The sequence below is a fragment of the Diabrotica virgifera genome, chromosome 2 (genome assembly GCF_917563875.1).
Source record: "Diabrotica virgifera virgifera chromosome 2, PGI_DIABVI_V3a".
Lineage (NCBI taxonomy): Eukaryota > Metazoa > Arthropoda > Insecta > Coleoptera > Chrysomelidae > Diabrotica > Diabrotica virgifera.
In genome coordinates, this window is record NC_065444.1 from 17,258,481 (window position 1) to 17,276,386 (window position 17,906).

At 31.1% G+C, this 17,906-nt stretch overlaps 1 protein-coding gene and 1 long non-coding RNA gene across 3 annotated transcripts; one reads left to right on the top strand and one right to left on the bottom strand.

The window, feature by feature from the left end:
• Window positions 1-1,823: 1,823 nt before the first annotated feature.
• Window positions 1,824-4,332, bottom strand: LOC126879467 (uncharacterized). 2 transcript variants are annotated; one of them, XR_007696067.1, is made up of 3 exons: window positions 4,073-4,332; window positions 3,569-3,872; window positions 1,824-3,167 (listed from the first exon to the last, which is right to left on the bottom strand). It is a non-coding gene; the product is annotated as an uncharacterized LOC126879467 (long non-coding RNA). The 2 variants fall into 2 exon arrangements; XR_007696068.1 differs by having other exon boundaries at window positions 4,069-4,332.
• Window positions 4,333-9,469: 5,137 nt separating this feature from the next.
• On the top strand, window positions 9,470-15,746 carry LOC126879460 (ER membrane protein complex subunit 1). The gene has a single exon (XM_050642479.1). The coding sequence runs from the start codon at window positions 9,536-9,538 to the stop codon at window positions 12,212-12,214; it is 2,679 nt and encodes an 892-aa protein (XP_050498436.1). The 5' UTR covers window positions 9,470-9,535; the 3' UTR covers window positions 12,215-15,746.
• The last annotated feature ends 2,160 nt before the right edge of the window (window positions 15,747-17,906 follow it).

A 17,906-nucleotide genomic window follows, 5' to 3' on the forward strand; every position in this document is an offset into this window, starting at 1 on the left:
GAATTTTGTTTACAATGATTTGGTTCAGATTCATTTAGTTTCTGTTATGAATTAACGTCTTTTTTCTCCGAATCAATATTGCACTATCTATAGGCACTTCAGACTTTCTCAAAACAAGCAGTTCTAATAAAAGAACAACATTAATTTAATCAAAATATAATTTTGGATTTTTTCAGTTTTTGCAATGTTTCTATATAACCTCAATCTTCTTTTTACAACTGACAGTTATGTAAAATTTGTATTTTTGTGTGCGACTCATGCGACTAGGGCAACCAGTGATCACTGAGGGCGGCCATATTTTGCTCTGGTTTCCGGGCTTGGCTACACTCTCCCTGGACGCACTCTGATCCTGTTTTATTAGATCTGGCAACATTGTCGAGCTGTCAAATAAAGGGCCTATTGAAAAATATTGTGGGAAGAACACAAAATTTTAAAAAGTTGTATTTGATTAAATTAACTCAAACTATTATTTATGTTACTTAGATAATAGATAGTCATTAGTAAACAAAATATACTTATAATAAATTTAATTTGTCTTTTTATCACATTTGTCTTTGGTTTGTCTCTTGTCAGATTGTATTTGATCTTGCATTAATTTAGTATATTTATTAATAAAAATACTTACACACTTTCACTAAAATTGAAAATGATTGTATGATGTATTTATTTATTTATTAAATTTATCCTATTCATTAGAAGTTCCTCCGCCTATGAGAATGGCCTAGTTGGGGAGAGATTAAATGTCCAGCAAACGACGGCACTGTTGCCAGATTTACCTTTTTCCTTTTAGCGGGAATTTTAAAATTAGTCTAATGCCACTTTGGTTTTAAAAGAGAGTTCTGTATTCTTAAATTTATAACCTTACTTTTACAAGTAATTAGGATTATTTTATTTACATGTAAATATTGAAACAAGTATTGTACTGTGTCATAATTTAAAACTCATGTTGCAGTATTTTGAAAAAAAAAAATGAAGCTCAAAAGAAATATACTTATACAGTACAAATTATTTTTTAATGGGAATGGAAATTTACGATTTCAAAGGTGAAAATGTGTTGGGATAGTATAGATGGACACTTTTTTATTTTAGTATTAAGTGGTTACATAATTATTCAGAATATTAATAAAATTACTAGTAATTTGAATTAGTTTTAATATGTATTATAATAGTATTAATTCTCATCATGTATCTGGCTAAACAGCTAAGCGCTAAATAAAAGAAATTGAAAAAAACATTCTTAGTGGCCTAGCACCTTTACTTTGCCTGGGGGCGAAGCGAGTTAATAAATTCTATTTTCTTATTGCAGTCATTTTGTGACGGCTTAAGAAGTTACATAAATGATGTCTTTAGGCTGTGAAATTTTAACCGTAGAAAGATATCTTTATGACTTGTATTTACATGATATAGGGCTTTTCACTCAGTTATTTGTTTCGAGCTTCTGTCATGTGTTGTCTAATATTAATATATCTATGTCATATGTTATTGATATTGCCAATGATACAAACCAAAGACGTATGACGTAGATATATTAATATTATATGACACTTGACCGAAGCTCGAAACAAATGACAATCGATGAAAAGCCCTATTCAATAGGGCATTTCATTCACAGTCATTTGTTTCGAGCTTCTGTCATGTGTCACATAATATTAATATATCTACGTCGTACGTTATTGGTATATACCAATGATACAAGCCAAAGACGTATGACGTAGATACATTAATATTATGTGACTCATGACAGAAGCTCGAAACAAATGACAATCGATGAAAAGCCCTATTGGCGTCTTGATCAGGATATGGCTGGGTGTACATAAGTAAACAACACTTTTTTGATTAAAAGGTTTATTTCATTAAATCAAAACTTACATGGATACAATTTAAATAAGATATTTTTTCTATTTAAGGCAATATAATATAAGATATATATTTTAGTATAACTCTCCTACATTAACAAGCTTTAACACATTCAGTGGCCATGACGTATGGGTAGCATCACAAGGTTTTACGGAAGGTACTGACGACACATAAGTTATGTGAGTAGTACTGTGTAACTAAATAAATGATTTAAGTATGTGGTACCAGCCAAGTGGAGCTTGTTCGAGATGGGCACCAAACATGTTAATCTGGTCATGCACAGAGACTTATACTATAATATGTTATATCTCATATTGCTCACTCATTACTAATGTAGTGAACAATATGAGATGTAATATTATGAGATAATATACCTATTATATATTATGGTATAGCTCTCCATGAGTGCCAAGTTTTAAACTTAACTGATAACAACTAATGGATACCCTTTTATCCAAAATTTTATGAAAATTTTGAATGGTCATATTGGTATTAATTCCACAACCCCTTCCTATAACAATAGGCCCATTGTTGGATGTTATTGCAGTAATTCTACTGGAAATACTTACTAAAATTGTATGTATCTGCATCACTTAGAAGTCTACCCAAAAAGCTATTACTACTCTCTACTCTAAACCATCATTAATACATCTTGTATACATAATAGGATTTTTTTCAGAATCAGATATTTTATTAAGATTTACTTACCATGCCCTATATATGTGCCAGGCACTTAACATTCTATTAGGAGCAATACCCATTACATTTGACGAGGCATTGTAAAAGGTGTCGCTTATGCCTGATATGAAAACATTTGACTATACATATAATACCAACACAGACATGTATTTAAAAAAATTGGTAAATTAAAGTAGGTATCTTTTCTATTTGAAAATAAGAAAGCAGTACAAAATCCATTCCCAAATTCATCTTTTACTAATACTGTCATAAGTTGAAAGTCATAGGGATTGAGCCCATGAGTTCCATCGATTGCGATAAAGGATTTACCAAACTTAATTAACATTTCCTTTTGGCACAGTATTAAGGAAAATAAGACAAAAATCATAAATGTTAAATTCAGAATGAATATCCATTAATATGTCATGTTGTTTGTAAAATAATATTGGACATGAGTCTGTAAGCATTCAACCCAAAAATAAACACGTTGCATCATCATTGTACATATACCCATCTTTCAAATCAATGCCATAAGAGAGTTTAATGTTTCTGATATCTTTTCTTGTAAGTAAATTAATTCTTTTTAATTCGCCTCCTATGCTATTATGCTATCCTGAACAGTCTGAAGTTTACTAAAAAAGAAAAATATAGGTATAGGAGAATCAAACACACTAGTTTGAAATTGTAAACTGTAGTAAATATTCATGAGTAATATTTAAAAAGTGGTTTAGTGGTAACATTCTTGTTTTAAATTATATTGTGTACATCTACGGCGGAAAGGCAGGACCTCATAACTGAAAAATTTGTATAAAATGAGTTACTTCGGTTTTCGCTTTAGAATAAGTGTATCAGCACCTATTAAACAGCTTTTAGAGCTGGGAAAGCTTTTTGGAAGCCTTCCGGAAACTTTCCCAGCTGTAATAGCTGCCGATACACTTATTCTAAAGCGAAAACTGAAGTAACTCATGTTATAAAAATTTTTCAGTTACGAAGTCCTTCCTTTCCGCCGTCGATATGCAAATATTTTACTTACATTTTTGAAGAAAGTCTCAAAATAAACTTTGAAGAAATATTTATCTGATTTTGGTATTTATGTAAGTGCTCTATATCATTCTCATGCCCGTAATGTGTTTTAAAATAGTTTCAATATTTTTAGATACTATTATTCGACTAGTACACCAAATAAACATTTTGCAGGATCCTTGGGATTTTAAAGCTCTTTCTCTATCTTGTTTTGTAAAATAATTTTTTGAGGATCACATACATATACACTCATAATAAGATGTTTCATGTTCTTGTACTCTTTTCTCTTCCTGTGCCATCCATACAGTGCAAATCTAAAAAAAACATAACAGGTGATTACATGGGCAGTTATACTACTTACAGCTTACTTTGTAATTGTATCTAATCTATTATCTAGTATTACTCTATTAGTATCGACCTACATAAAACTATCTTTGAAATCTAAATTTTTGATATCAACATCAACCTTAATACTTAAAAAATAAATAATAATGTGGAAGTTACACGTACCTACCTAAAAGTTTTTGAATTGCAATTTTATCAACTGGAAAAGACTGCAACATAATGAGTTTTAAATTATGACATGACACAGCACAATATTTATTGTTTCAATTTACATGTAAATAAAATAATAATAATCCTAATCACTTGCACAGATCACTTAACTCTCTTTAGATGTTTCACGCAGGTATCTCAAGGTCATACTAAACTAAATGTCATTTTTAGTAATGATACGTTTTTTGAGATGTCGCCATGCACCTGGGGCCTGATTCTAATTCATTTCGACAGTCGCAATTTCATTTCGACACCGCCATGACAGCAACTGGGGATATTAACCTTATCATGTTGAGACTGCTCAGAATTTGGGTTGGCGCTTCGGTTTCTTGGATTTTGTTGATAGTCTGGGAAAATTATCGAAATAATAGTACCATTTTTGGGAAAAATTATTTACCAGCTATTTTATTGCTAAAATCGAATCTTAAGATTGCATATATTAGTAATATGGGGTATGACAAGTCCGCAGAAAGTGTGTTATTTTATTTATAAACAAATTAGCACTCCTAAATCTTCTTTTTTTTCAATTAGTGGTCTGTAACTCCTATAATTTTTCCTTTGAGCCAAAAACACTCAAATAAAAATTCACCGTAATTTAGTTCTGCACAAAGTTATTTTTTTTCCGATTTCCTTCAACAAAAATTTTACTCAGAAAATCCGAGTTTTCCCAAAAAATCTGCCATTTTCAATTAAAATTTTAGGGAAGTACCTAATTATTTATCAATAATTAAATAATTGAAGACATAAAAGGTTTATTATAGTAGATTATACAGAGGGGCTAAATTATGGAATAAATTCATTTCTTTAAAACGGACGATTTTGGAGCAAAATCCCGAAAGAGGTCGATTTTTATTTTTAAATTACAATTTTTTGGCATATATTTCATACTAGTGACGTCATCCATCTGAGCGTGATGACGTAATCGATAATTTTGTTAATGGGAATAGGGGTCGTGTGGTAGGTCATTTGAAAGGGCGTTTAATTCTCTATTCAGTAATATAAACATTAATATCATTAGGTATTTATACAGGGTTGCCAAAAAAAATTTTGAATTAAATTAATTGGCGCAAAAAGAAGAATGTATGTAATTTATTTAACTCAAAATACATTGTACTGCTGTCAGAAAATAGAAAAAAAGGTTTATTTCACAAATAAACATTTCTTTTCGTTTAAATTAAATCACAAACAGCCTCCCTCCTACCCATTGGCAGTTTGAACTTTTAATTTAAGCTAAAAGCAATGTTTATTTGCAAAATAAACATTTTTTTCTATTTTCTGACAGCAATAGAATGTATTTTGAGTTAAATAAATTACATGCATTCTTCTTCTTGCGTCAATTAATTTAATTCAAAATTTTTTTTTTGGCCTCCCTGTATAAATATTGATATTAATGTTTATAATACTGAATAGAGAATTGAACGCCTTTGTAAATGAGCTACAACACGAACCCATATTCCTATTTAAAAAAATAATTACGTCATCACGCTCGGATGGATGACGTCACTAGTTTGAAATATATGCCAAGAAATTTAATTTAAAAATAAAAATCGACCTGTTTCGGGATTTTTCTCTAAAATCGTCCATTTTAGAGAAAATGAATTTATTCCATAATTTAGCCCCTCTCTGTATATCAGGAGACCGGCGACAATCTAACCAATAGTTTAGCAATAATTAAAATGTTAATTAAAAAATTTCGGTCGAAATAATAACCAGAAAGATTATGATACACCAGAATAACTATGATTTTCATATAAAAAAGCACTATACCTATTCAACGTACCTTACAGGATTGAAATTGGACCATTTGAGCGGTCTCAGGAATGTTATAAAGAAACAATTTTTTGGCTTATAAACAAATAGAACCCCTCAGAAAATATTAGATTAAATTAAATTAAGTTAACGCTGTTCAAAAGAGCACGGCTTCTGTGTCCTTTTCGAAGAAAAACAAATTGAATTGCGAGGAGTGATTCCAGGTATAACCGGTCAAATTTGACCGGCATTTGCGACAGAGTTATAAACAACAGGATTTTAATCTTTGAACCATTAGATACCTTTTAATTCCGGTCCTCTTTGTACATACAAATTTTCATATCTTCAAGACACTCATAACAAAAAAGATTTATGTCACTGTCACCAAATTATTTAATTATTGATAAATAATTACTTCCCTCAAATTTTAGTTGAAAATTAAAGATTTTGTTTGGAAAACCCGAAGTTTCCGAAGAAAATTTCCGTCGAAGGAAATTGGAATAAATTATCAATGTGCAGAATTAAATTACTGTCAATTTTTATGTGAGTGTTTTGGTTTAAAGTTAAAATTTTCGGAGTTATAGAGCAATAATAAAAAAAAAAAGATTTCGGAGCGCTAATTTGTTTATAAACAAAATAGCACACTTTCTGTGGACTTTGCACAGCTATATTACTAATATAGGAAATCTTAAGATTTGATTTCAGCATGTCCAGCAATAAAATAGCTGGTAATTAATTTTCCTTGTTTTTTACTAATTTTCCCAGATTATTACCTCACATCTTTCATTGAGTTGATGATTCATGTTGTGGACATTCTCAATTATTATATTTCTAATTTAATACTATTCTATCTAATTCCTCAAAACAAGCAAATTTCAATTAAACCCAGCTATATTATAATACCTTTTGATTTAGTTTTCCTTGCAAGAAATAAACAAAACACATCTAAACTAAACCTAACCTCGCTTTTGGCCATTCATTCATCTCCGTGTCAAATAATTTCGACAGTCGCCATATTGAAAGCGACTTGTTTTTGGTCGAAATTTGATTTAGAATCAGGGCCCTGGAGTGAAGATTTCTTCTATATCACTGAGTCTGAGTGTCATTATAATTTGTCAATTGTCATCATTGTCAGTGTCAGTACACGGTTCTTAGACATTACTACGGTTGCCTAAATCGACTAACCAATGAACATTAAGGGTGAGATTACGTCACGAGAGTTTACTGTCATTTGAATCGTAATATGATTTTTTTCGAATCCTGAGAAAACCAAGTATTTTAGAAAAATTTAAACGCAGGATGCAAGATTACATTATTACCGAGGGCGGGAAGCCCCTTAGAATAAACAAGCAGATTATATTGAATGAAATATTTGAAATTAAATCACACTTCTCTTTTATTTTCAGCCCTGTAACTTATTAAAATAAACACTATAAAGTTTTCAGGGACTTTCAGCCCTCGGTTTAATGTAGTCTTTCATTCTGAGTTTAAATTTTTCAAGAATATTTATTAGTTTTCTCAGGATTCGAAAAAAATGAATACAATTAAAACACAATTGAGAATTTTGACATGCGTCAAAGTTTTGCATTAACTCAATGTAAAATTCTGAACTGTTGAATTCCAGCTTCCCTAATAATTATTTTACATCAAAAGACATTAGAAACTATTTGAAGAGGATTGAAATCTGCATTGGAAATAACTGTTAAAATTGGTCTACGTAATTAAACATATTCCAAAATTTTGTAAAAATGTAATACATTTTAGTTTTCAGCCCAAACTTAGGCCACGCACAATGCAATAATGTTCACATTTTTGAACTGTCAATATTTTTATTTTATCATGTATTGTTTAAAAACAATACAGTTGATAAGATACCCTCAGTTGCGGAGAGAGTATTAATAATAGAGATTTTTTATTCAGTCAATGGTGTGAGCACTGTCAGTTAAATAGTAACGTGTGGCCTTACTTTTACACGCATACCTATTGTGGCAAATGTATCATATTTTTCAAAATTTTGGAATGCATTTAAATCGTAGAACAATTTTAACTTTTGATTTTAATACAGATTTTAATTCTTTACAAGTATTCTCTCATGACATTTGATGTAGAATAATTAGGGAAGCAGGAATTCAACAATTCAGAATTTTACATTGATTTTCCTATGGCCCTTTTTACGATTCACCACCCGGTATAAGATAAAATGTGTACTATTTGTCTTATTATTTCATAATAACACAAATAATACACATATTCACAATAACACACATTCAATGATCGAAAATAATTTAAAAATATGGGAATGTAAACTCTTGTGACGTAAAGTCAAAAATATAAGTCTCCCCACCACCGTCGGACAAGACAACCGTAATAAAGTCTAATAACCGTGGTGTCAGTATGCCTTTATCTTTTATCTTTATGTCAGTAAAAATGTTTATCTGATTGTTAGCAATAATAAAAAATCCTGATTTAGATAAAATGGATTCAAATACAGTTTTTGAAACAAAACGAATGTGATTTGAAGATCCCTAGGAAGATCAAATTCCTAGCTTACATTTGCATGGTGAGTTGTTATTAGAGAACAAGTAACACAGTTAGTGGTGTAGGGAAGCAAACGAATGTAACACCAAGACCAAGTAAGTAACCCCTACATAAAATATATAATTAATACAAATTATTTTACGTGAAATGAATATGGTTATTATCAAATCAATTATATTAATTTTTTGTTTTAGTTGAAAGTCCTCAACAAGTAGAGATGCACACATGTTTCAATCATTTGAGATACCCTTTTGTAGAAGTATTTGGAAGATAACTATTAATAATTTCATTTGTAAAGATACGATTTGTAAAAAAGTATATACAAAGTGGTTTTGCTGGTATGAAATAAATAAATAAAAATACGTTGTCATGTCTTATTTTTTCCCAAATGGTATTTTGTATATTTGAAATTAAAAATAATTTGCATATTTTAAAACCAAATTATTTTTTTTTTCAACTATACAAATATTTTAACCTAACATTTTCTTTCCACCAAAATTACATTTTGAAATTCCCGCTTGAAATTAGTTCCGATACAAGCGGCATGGAGCGCTGTTTTTCATATTTAACCAAAGCGTTATCGTGAAACATCTAGAGGAGGTAGGTGATCTGTGATCACTTGTAAAAGTAAGGTTAAGATTTTTGACTTGAGAAAAAAGAACTGTCAAATTTAAAACCAAACTGCTATACAATTTTAAAATTCCCGCTAAAAGGAATCTGGCAACATTGCCGTCGTTTGCTGGACATTTAATCTCTCCCGCCTAGTTGGAGTCATAGAGGTATATATTAACATAGAGGGAGCCTACCTTCCGCGCTTCCTAACGACAAGATCTCATGGACTGGTTTGCTGCATCTCTTTCTAACACATTGTATCGAAAATCTATGATGACATTCAGTCTGAATATAGGCACGGAAGAGGAGGACAACTGTAGCAGCTTTACTATGCGTAAGAGTGAAACAGCACTAATCCAAAGAAAAAAGATGGTGTCGTCACTTCGCTCAGAAAGACACTCTCTCTATGCTAATATATAACTCTATGGTTGGAGTTGGAAGTTGGAACCTGTGACGTCAGATTATATTTTCTTCTTTTTTAAAGTTAACGTTTAGAGGTTATGTGAACTCTGATTTAGCAATAATGGCAAAAGTTGAACATTTAGTATTTTTAAAATTATATTTAATATTAATAAGTGTAGTAAATTTATCAAGTGCCATTTATGAAGATCAAGTAGGAAAATTCGATTGGAAACGATCGTTCATAGGAAAAAGCAAATTTGCAGAAATTGATTCCAAGAGAATCATCATCGCCACTGAACAGAATGTTTTAGCTAGTTTAAACCTCAAAAATGGTCAGATTTTGTGGAGACATGTACTAGAAGACCCCAAAGAGTATGAAATTAAATTATTATACATAGACAGAGACATATACACAGTATCAGGGACAATAAACACCTGGATAGTTAGAAGCTGGGACATCAACACTGGGGCCCTTATCACAGAATGGCCGATTATTACCGATAAACTACCACCTATGGACTTCCGTGTACTAGATGGAAAACTAATCAATATCATTCCAGTTGTCGGGTCCCATTTGGAAGTTTCTAGTTACTACCTTTCTACAGGCGAAGCAATCGAAAAGAACTTGAAAATATCAGCTCCTTGGGTAAAGGATACTTCAAATTGCGTGGTTTCCAGCTCTAAATACGTGTGTTTGTCAAGTAATGACTATTCAGGTCAGTTATATTTTATTGATTATCTTGCTAAGGATGATACAGTTCATTCAAAATCAATACAAAGTATCTTAGGTGATGGCTCGGGACCAATTAGTATTAAGCAATTGAACACAAACATTCCAGCTTTTTTGTTAATTTCAAATAGAGTAGAAAAATTAGTTGAACTAGAAAATGAAAATATTAAAATCAAAGAAATTGAAATTTCTGGAGAAACCTACATAGCTGGAAATGAGGATAAACTGATATTGTATCAGTTTGAAGCTAGTAGTACTCCTGATAAGCTAATTAGCCTTGTTTCTAAGGAATACTCTTCAGGACAAGAGTTGTCGAGAGTTGACGTAGACTATCCCATAGGAGTAGGAGTGCCAGTAATTATCGCAAGCTCTTTAAAAGGTTCTAATGGTATCCTAGTGATAAGCACATCAGACAATGCTCTATTAACAATTAAAATACCAGAAGGTAAAGTCCAATGGACTATAGAGGAAGCTCTTAGCGATATAGTTGCTACTGAATTTTTCGAATTACCAATGTCTGAATTAGATGCCTCAATCGAAAATGAATTTAAAACAAATTCTAATAATATTATTAATATGCTCGTCCACAGATTAACTACACAGACTAAACAGTTGTCCAATTTAATTTTTGGTAGTCAGTTATTATCAGCTAACGGTTTAGTTAGAGATGAATTCGGTTTCCACAAACTTATTGTAGTGGCAACGAAAGTAGGAAAATTGTTTGCTATTGACACTTTATCTGGATCGATAGCATGGAGTTATAGGCTACCAAATGTTAGACCTTTTAAGTTATTGGACAAGGAAAAGATGTTTCTATTTGTACAAAGAACTGCTAGATATGCCCCTCTTCCTGCACTGTGTACACTTATTGCTGAAGATTCGACAAATGGAAATGCAGTTTTATTTCAGTTCGATCCTATCACAGGGTATTCCATTAAAGGCATTGAAAAGTTAGACTTCAAGCTTGCACAGGCAATGTTGTTGCCATATGAAGATGAAAATAATCTTAAACCTGTTCTGCTGCTTTCCTCCGAACATCAAGCAACTGTGCATCCACAAACGTCCAAGCTATTTGTATACAATTATATAAAACAGAACCATATATTCTTAGTAGATAGTAAGAAAAATAGCCTTAAGGGCTATAACTTTTACCACAGTACCAAAGAAGAATTTAAACTTACTCCTACATGGGAAATCAAGTTCAGTCCTGGTAAAATAGTATCAGTTAACACAAAGCATCCCAACGAAAGGGTACATTCCCAAGGAAGAGTTCTTCCTGATAGATCAGTGTATTATAAATACGTCAATCCTAATCTAATTAGTGTTGCCACAATAAGTGAAGATCCAGTTCATAAGCATGTATTGAGTATATACTTAATCGATGGTATTTCTGGCCTTATTATGTACTCGACATCACACAAAAGAGCCAAAACTCCTGTTAAGGTAGTGCATTCTGAAAATTGGTTGGTGTACTCATACTTCAGTGAGAGATTTAGAAGAACTGAAGTTGTTTCTGCTGAATTATATGAAGGGCATGTTCAAAGTAATAGCACAGTGTTCAGTTCCCATGCTATTAGCGTATTACCTCATGTCCAAACACAGTCTTATATATTACCAGCCACTCCTGTTGATTTAACAGTCACTTTAACAGAGAAAGGCATAACAAATAAGTTTCTGCTTCTTGGATTGTCCACTGGAGTTGTCATAGAGATACCTTGGTTGCTTCTGCAGCCTAGATTCAATGATATACCTTGTGGTCCTGAAGAAAGTTGTATTCCCTATATGCCAGAGGTTCCTCTACCCGCAGAGGCCATCATTAACTACAACCAGTCATTAAGTGGCATAAAGGGAATAGAGGTAGCTGCGGCTAGACTCGAAAGTACTTGCCATGTCTTAATACATGGTTTAGATATGTTTTATACTCGTGTGGCACCTTCAAAGACATTTGATGTATTGAAGGAAGATTTCGATTATATAATGATTGTACTAGTGTTAACAGGACTTGTTGTAGCTAGTTATATTACCAAATACCTTGCTTCGAAAAAGACTCTAAAGCAAATGTGGAAATAGATTGTTAACTAGTCAATTTGATGTTGTTTAAATTAGATTTTTTATTACGATTTGTTTCAAAAGTCTGTTCAATAGTAAATTGTAGTTTCTGAGAATAGTTCAAAATATTTTATAAGTAGATAAAACGGTTGCCCGTTTAAAAAAGTGGTATGTATATTGTTTTACTATTTCAATTCCTTTATTTCTACTTTTACTTTATATCCTGATACAATGCTCAGTGTAATGCCATCATAAATGTAGAATTTTGCAAAAAAAAAACAATGATCTAACATGTTTATAGTCAATAATGAAGTAATGAAATGGTTTCTACCATTTTTAATGACAAATGATATTCAAATATACAGTAAAACATCCATTAACCTAAATAATTGGGGGCAGGCCGTTTCGGATAACAAAAATTTCAGTTAAAAATAGCATTGGTTTTTGTATTCTTCTTGTATCAAATTAAATAGTATTCTTGTCAAAGTTGGTATTAAAAACTACTATGAGGTGATTTCGTAATGTGTTGTATATTTAATTGCATTCTTTAGTTGTATGAAAACAATGTTGGTGATGTTGACAAATGAACATCAAATTGTTTCCTTTTGTGATAAAAATTTACTTTTTATTGACGAAATTATTGAAACTATCAGCTGTTTTGGTCAAACAATGTTTCGGTTAAAAAGGTTTCGGTTAACAGAGGTTTTACTGTATAATATGTATTATACTATACTGTTTTTAGAATATAATCATTAAGGGCCAGTTTCACCAACAACAAATAAACCAGTGAATAGTTGTGTGGTCAGCGGAAAAAAGTAGACAAGTCAATTTTTGAAAAACATTTTTAATTATTAAAACACCTATCAAAAAAAATATCTACTGAAATACAACAGAAAATTAAATTGTTATATGTGTAGTTCAATATCCAATATTGAATTTTTTCATAATCAAAATTTTAATTTTAATTAATTAATTTTAACTTTAAAACTCAAAAAGTGACTTGTCTGCTTTTGTCCACTGACCACACAGTTATTCTTCAAATAAAATTTATTATAAAAATACTTAATTATAAAAATGCCACAAGGAAATAGCTTCAGAACAACATTAAAATTTATTAGTCGAATGTTTCAATACAGTTTTGATATTTTAAAGTTAAACTGACAAATTTTCTGTGTTATGGATATTTAAAGTGAGATAAAAATAAAATAAGTCTTATTTGACGTTGGTGAAACGTAGATGTGTCAGTTTTATTGGTCGAATAACTCTATTCATCAAATAAACAACTACTATTCGTTACCAACCAAATAAATCAACTCCCTATATGACTATTAGTGTTTAGATTCCATTTCTATCTTCAAACTTATTTTACTGAAATTATTGTGTAAGTGTTTATCACATAATTTAATTTTGATAAAATCATTTTGATTACATTTGTTTATACAGATGTGGCCATTGAATAGTTTACTCTTACTTATCTTACTCTTACATACATAGTGGATTTTTTGAATTTTTATCTCCTTTAGAAGCAAATTTATGTGAATGACCAGTGGCGGACCCAGAATAGGTTGATTGAAGTTAAAAAAACAAAATGAAATAAATCAATGTAACAAAATTATATGTAACTTTCTTTAAAAAAGTACTTAAGTTTTTTTGAATAAAATCGATTATGTTTTTAATAACAAAAATAAGGAAGTATGGGTTAAAAATATCCATTGTATTTTAAATTTATTTTATATTAAGTAATGATAAACATTAACACAATTAATATTTGGTAGAAGCTCCATCATTGTCAATAAAACTTTGCAATCTTCTATTTCTAGGTAGCATCAATCTCCTCTTGTTATATTCATCAAGTTCCTCCCATACCTGCTCAATTGCTTTCCATAGTTCAATTATATTCCAAGGCCCAAGGTTTCATTCATTTAATTTGTTTTCAACTGTGCCCACACTACACATATGCACCAGGTAATTTTCATGTTGGAAGATGAAGTTGTTATTGGGAAATCTCTGGATCACTGATGGCAACATTATGTTCTCAAGATTATGTTTGTAATATAATCCTGTTAATTTTCCTTCTATATGAGAACAAATGAAGGGTACGGGAGAAGAATGGCAATAGTCCATTTGGATTTTGCTCGAGCACACTGAAAGATAAGATTTATTAACTTATTATAAAGTCAACATTAAAGAAAAATAGTAAAATAATAATTACTTGATTTTATATTATACTATATTGACTTTATAATAAGTAGATAATTCTTAATTTTCGTGCTTGAGATAAATCCAAATGGACTATTGTCTTTCTTCCCCTGTACCCTTCAAATGCCTGGGCCTTTAGCACTTATCCATTCCTTTATGTTGACAAAGATACCTCCACTATTTCGTAAATGATGAATATATTTTTCATAAAACCTATGATTCCTCTGCCTATAAACTCTTATTTGATGATTACTATATGATTGAAACACTTTCTCATCAGAAAATGCAACCTTAGACCAAAAGTTGTTTTCATAGTTTATGAATTCATTATATTATAATGCAACTGGTCTCCTATTGTGATCCTCAGTCAAAAAAGGTTTCCTTGCAGCTGCACAATTTATCAATTCATTTGCAATCCTTCTACATGGAGTGTATATGCTGCCTGGAAATGCTGTCAAGCTTGGCAAAAAGATCTTTCAAATAATCTACTAACACCTCATCTTGTTGCCCGTTGGAGATCTGGCCTCTTGAACCACCTAACTGTCCTAAAGGGTGAAAATGATCCCACCTTTGTTTGCTTTTCCATATGAACATATGGCCATGTTCAAATCTGCAGCTACTTGCCTTAGCGTATGAGTTTGGCAAGTGCTCTTGATTTTTTGTGCTTCATTCAAATGTAAAATTTATGTATAAATACAATGCATTACAAAATAAAAAGGAAGGTGTAAACTATTCATTGACTGCAGCTGTACATAGTTCATGTATGATTATGATTGTTTTTATTAAATTATTGATAAGTATTGGTATATAATTTAAATTACTACAAATTAAAAATTCTCAGTTATGATGGCCATAAAAATTGGTAGAAAAAAAAGAGTAATGTCCTCTACTGACATACAGGCTCTACAATATATTAATTGAATGAATTTCGAATGCATTTAGTTACTATTAAGAATGGCAACACAAAGTATTCACTCGTTAAATTATTTTTGGCTAGCTATTATGTAACCATTATACTGAAGTCATTATTAATTCAAGTACTAAATCAGTATTTAAAGTATTTATTTGTAAAATTCTCTTTCTGCACTGACTTTTGAAATACATATTATTAAGTTCAGTTGAATCATTTTCTAAGACAAGCTGAAAAGGTGATCAGCACCTTCAGCTGGTTTTGGAGATGTGGTGTATGCATTTTGTAATTTGTTATGTATTTGATAAATAAAGGTAAAATGAATGTCTCAAGGGGTGTGTATTGTAAATTTTATTTGTTAAAATTTTACGAATCAAACAATTTGTATGAACCAATTGTTGTTTATTTATTTTTTTTTGGAAAAAATACAAGTGTCACTGAATATTATGTTTATTAATTTTGTCTCTCTTCCATAATGCTTCCTTTTAAAAGGTGTTCACTTTGATTTATGCATTATATTAGGAAACAATTTGAAAAAAAATCTATTTTGATTTTTGAATTCTTATAGTTTTTCTCAAAAGTTTTTTTCTCTAATACATATTTTTGAAAAATATAAATGCAGAATGAAAGATTATATTATTACCAAGGGCCTAAGGTCCTTTAGAACAAACAAAAAGTTTCTTTTGAATGAGATGTTTGGAATTAAAAATCACATTAAATTTTCTCTTCTTTTTCACCCCTGTACCTTATTAAAATAAACATAGAAGTTTTCGGGGACTTTCTGCCCTCTGTAATAATAAAGTAATCTTTCATTTTGCGTTTAAATTTGTCAAAAATGCTTATTAGTTTTCTCAGGATTCGAAAAAATGAATACATCTAAAAAGCATTGGCTCGAAATTTTGCGCCTACGCTCTGATAATAGTAACCGTAATTTTTTTCGTCGTTTTTTATGAACTGTCACCTCTCCACAATTGATTTTTCGTTGATGATAAGTATAAATTCAAAAAAATGAAGATTTTCTACAAAAAAATGTTTATACATTTTTTCATTGTTTTCGTTTGTTTTTCTGCCAAAACCCATCATTCATGTGAATGTCTATGAAATGTCCTGTTGATGAGTTGGAGCTCTCAATGTAGTGGCTATATATGAGTTGGGTGTATATGAACTGTCTTTCGATGAGTTAGGATTCGATGAGTTGCACTGAACCTGGCTAAACACAAATTGCAGTTTACAACTTTGAAGTTTCCTTCTAAGACAGTCTGTTACTTTGATCCTATATTACATGGATGGCACAACAGTCTGACTAAATATTAAATAATTCAGTAATATAATGTAATAAGATTTCAATTTATTATATTATGTATTTGATATTAAGTTGAATTATAAAAAGTTTGATAAGATGAAAAATAAAATTTGAAGTAACTAACATGCCGGATTTGGATGATTCAACTTGACGATCTACTTAGCTTTGTTCTAGCATCAGTTTCAAACGGTTTGAAACCATCAGGGAATAGTGGACCAGCGCGAGTAGAGGGGATAGCACTGGTGACTGTATTATGTTTTCTCACTGACCAACTGTTTGCTGACGGTTTCTGACTAGTTTGACTTCTTCTTCTTCTCTTCATTTGAATGGCCTTAGCTGCCAGGGCTATCCGGCCAGGATCCGTGAATATAGACTTGAATATTCAAGAGCCGTACCTGAGGTACATCTGGGCTTAAGCTCATAGCTCCTGAATCTGAAATATTAAGAGATAAAAAAAAACTTTGTAATTGTTTATAAGTTCCATAACTAAAGTTCTACTATTAATGGTCTAGTTCTAGTACTACCACGCAAAACCGCACTAAGCACAAAGCACACGCATTGCAAGCAAGCATAAAGTCATAAAGTTTTTAAGCAAGCTACACACGAGTCATTGTTGATGTTAAAAACTTTTGCACTGCGATTAATGTCTTTGAGTTTAAATTTTTAAACAACACATCAGTTAATGTCGGATCACCTTCTAGTTCCCTTCTAAGCAACTGGGACTCTCTTTGGAACCTAGTACATTCCAATAAAACATGTTGTAAAGTTCCTACACTGCCACATAAACACTGGTTTGAATTCACTACCTTCAATCTAAATAAATGTACAGGAACACTACAATGTCCACTTCTCATACGACACATTTGTGTGATTATACCTCTCCCCACGTTGGGAAATTTTGTAAACCATGCCTTTTTATATGGAACTGTAACTTGTGAGCAATAAGTAATTCCTTTTGCCTGTCCTATTTGTTGGAATCGATTTTCCCAACCGATCCATAGGTTTTCTTTATATTTAATTTGAAAATCTTTAAAGGAGGCCTTTGGTTCTTCACTAATGGGCAGCTTTCTTCCAAGATTCGCAAGATGGTCAGCTCTATCATTCCCAATAATTCCAGTGTGACTTGGAATCCATGCAAATTTAATTTCTCTATGTTGTTCATCAAATTCACATAGTTTTTGTTTTAGTTGGAGAGTTTGTGAGTCTATTGACGCCTTGTAGCTTGATCTTGTGATTTTTTCTAGAGCACTCTTAGAATCACTACAGATGAGGCACTTTGTAAAATTATTCTGTTGCATTAA

Coding starts and splice junctions, on each gene's coding strand:
- LOC126879460 (XM_050642479.1), top strand. CDS start 9,536: ATGGCAAAAGTTGAACATTTAGTATTTTTAAAATTATATTTAATATTA.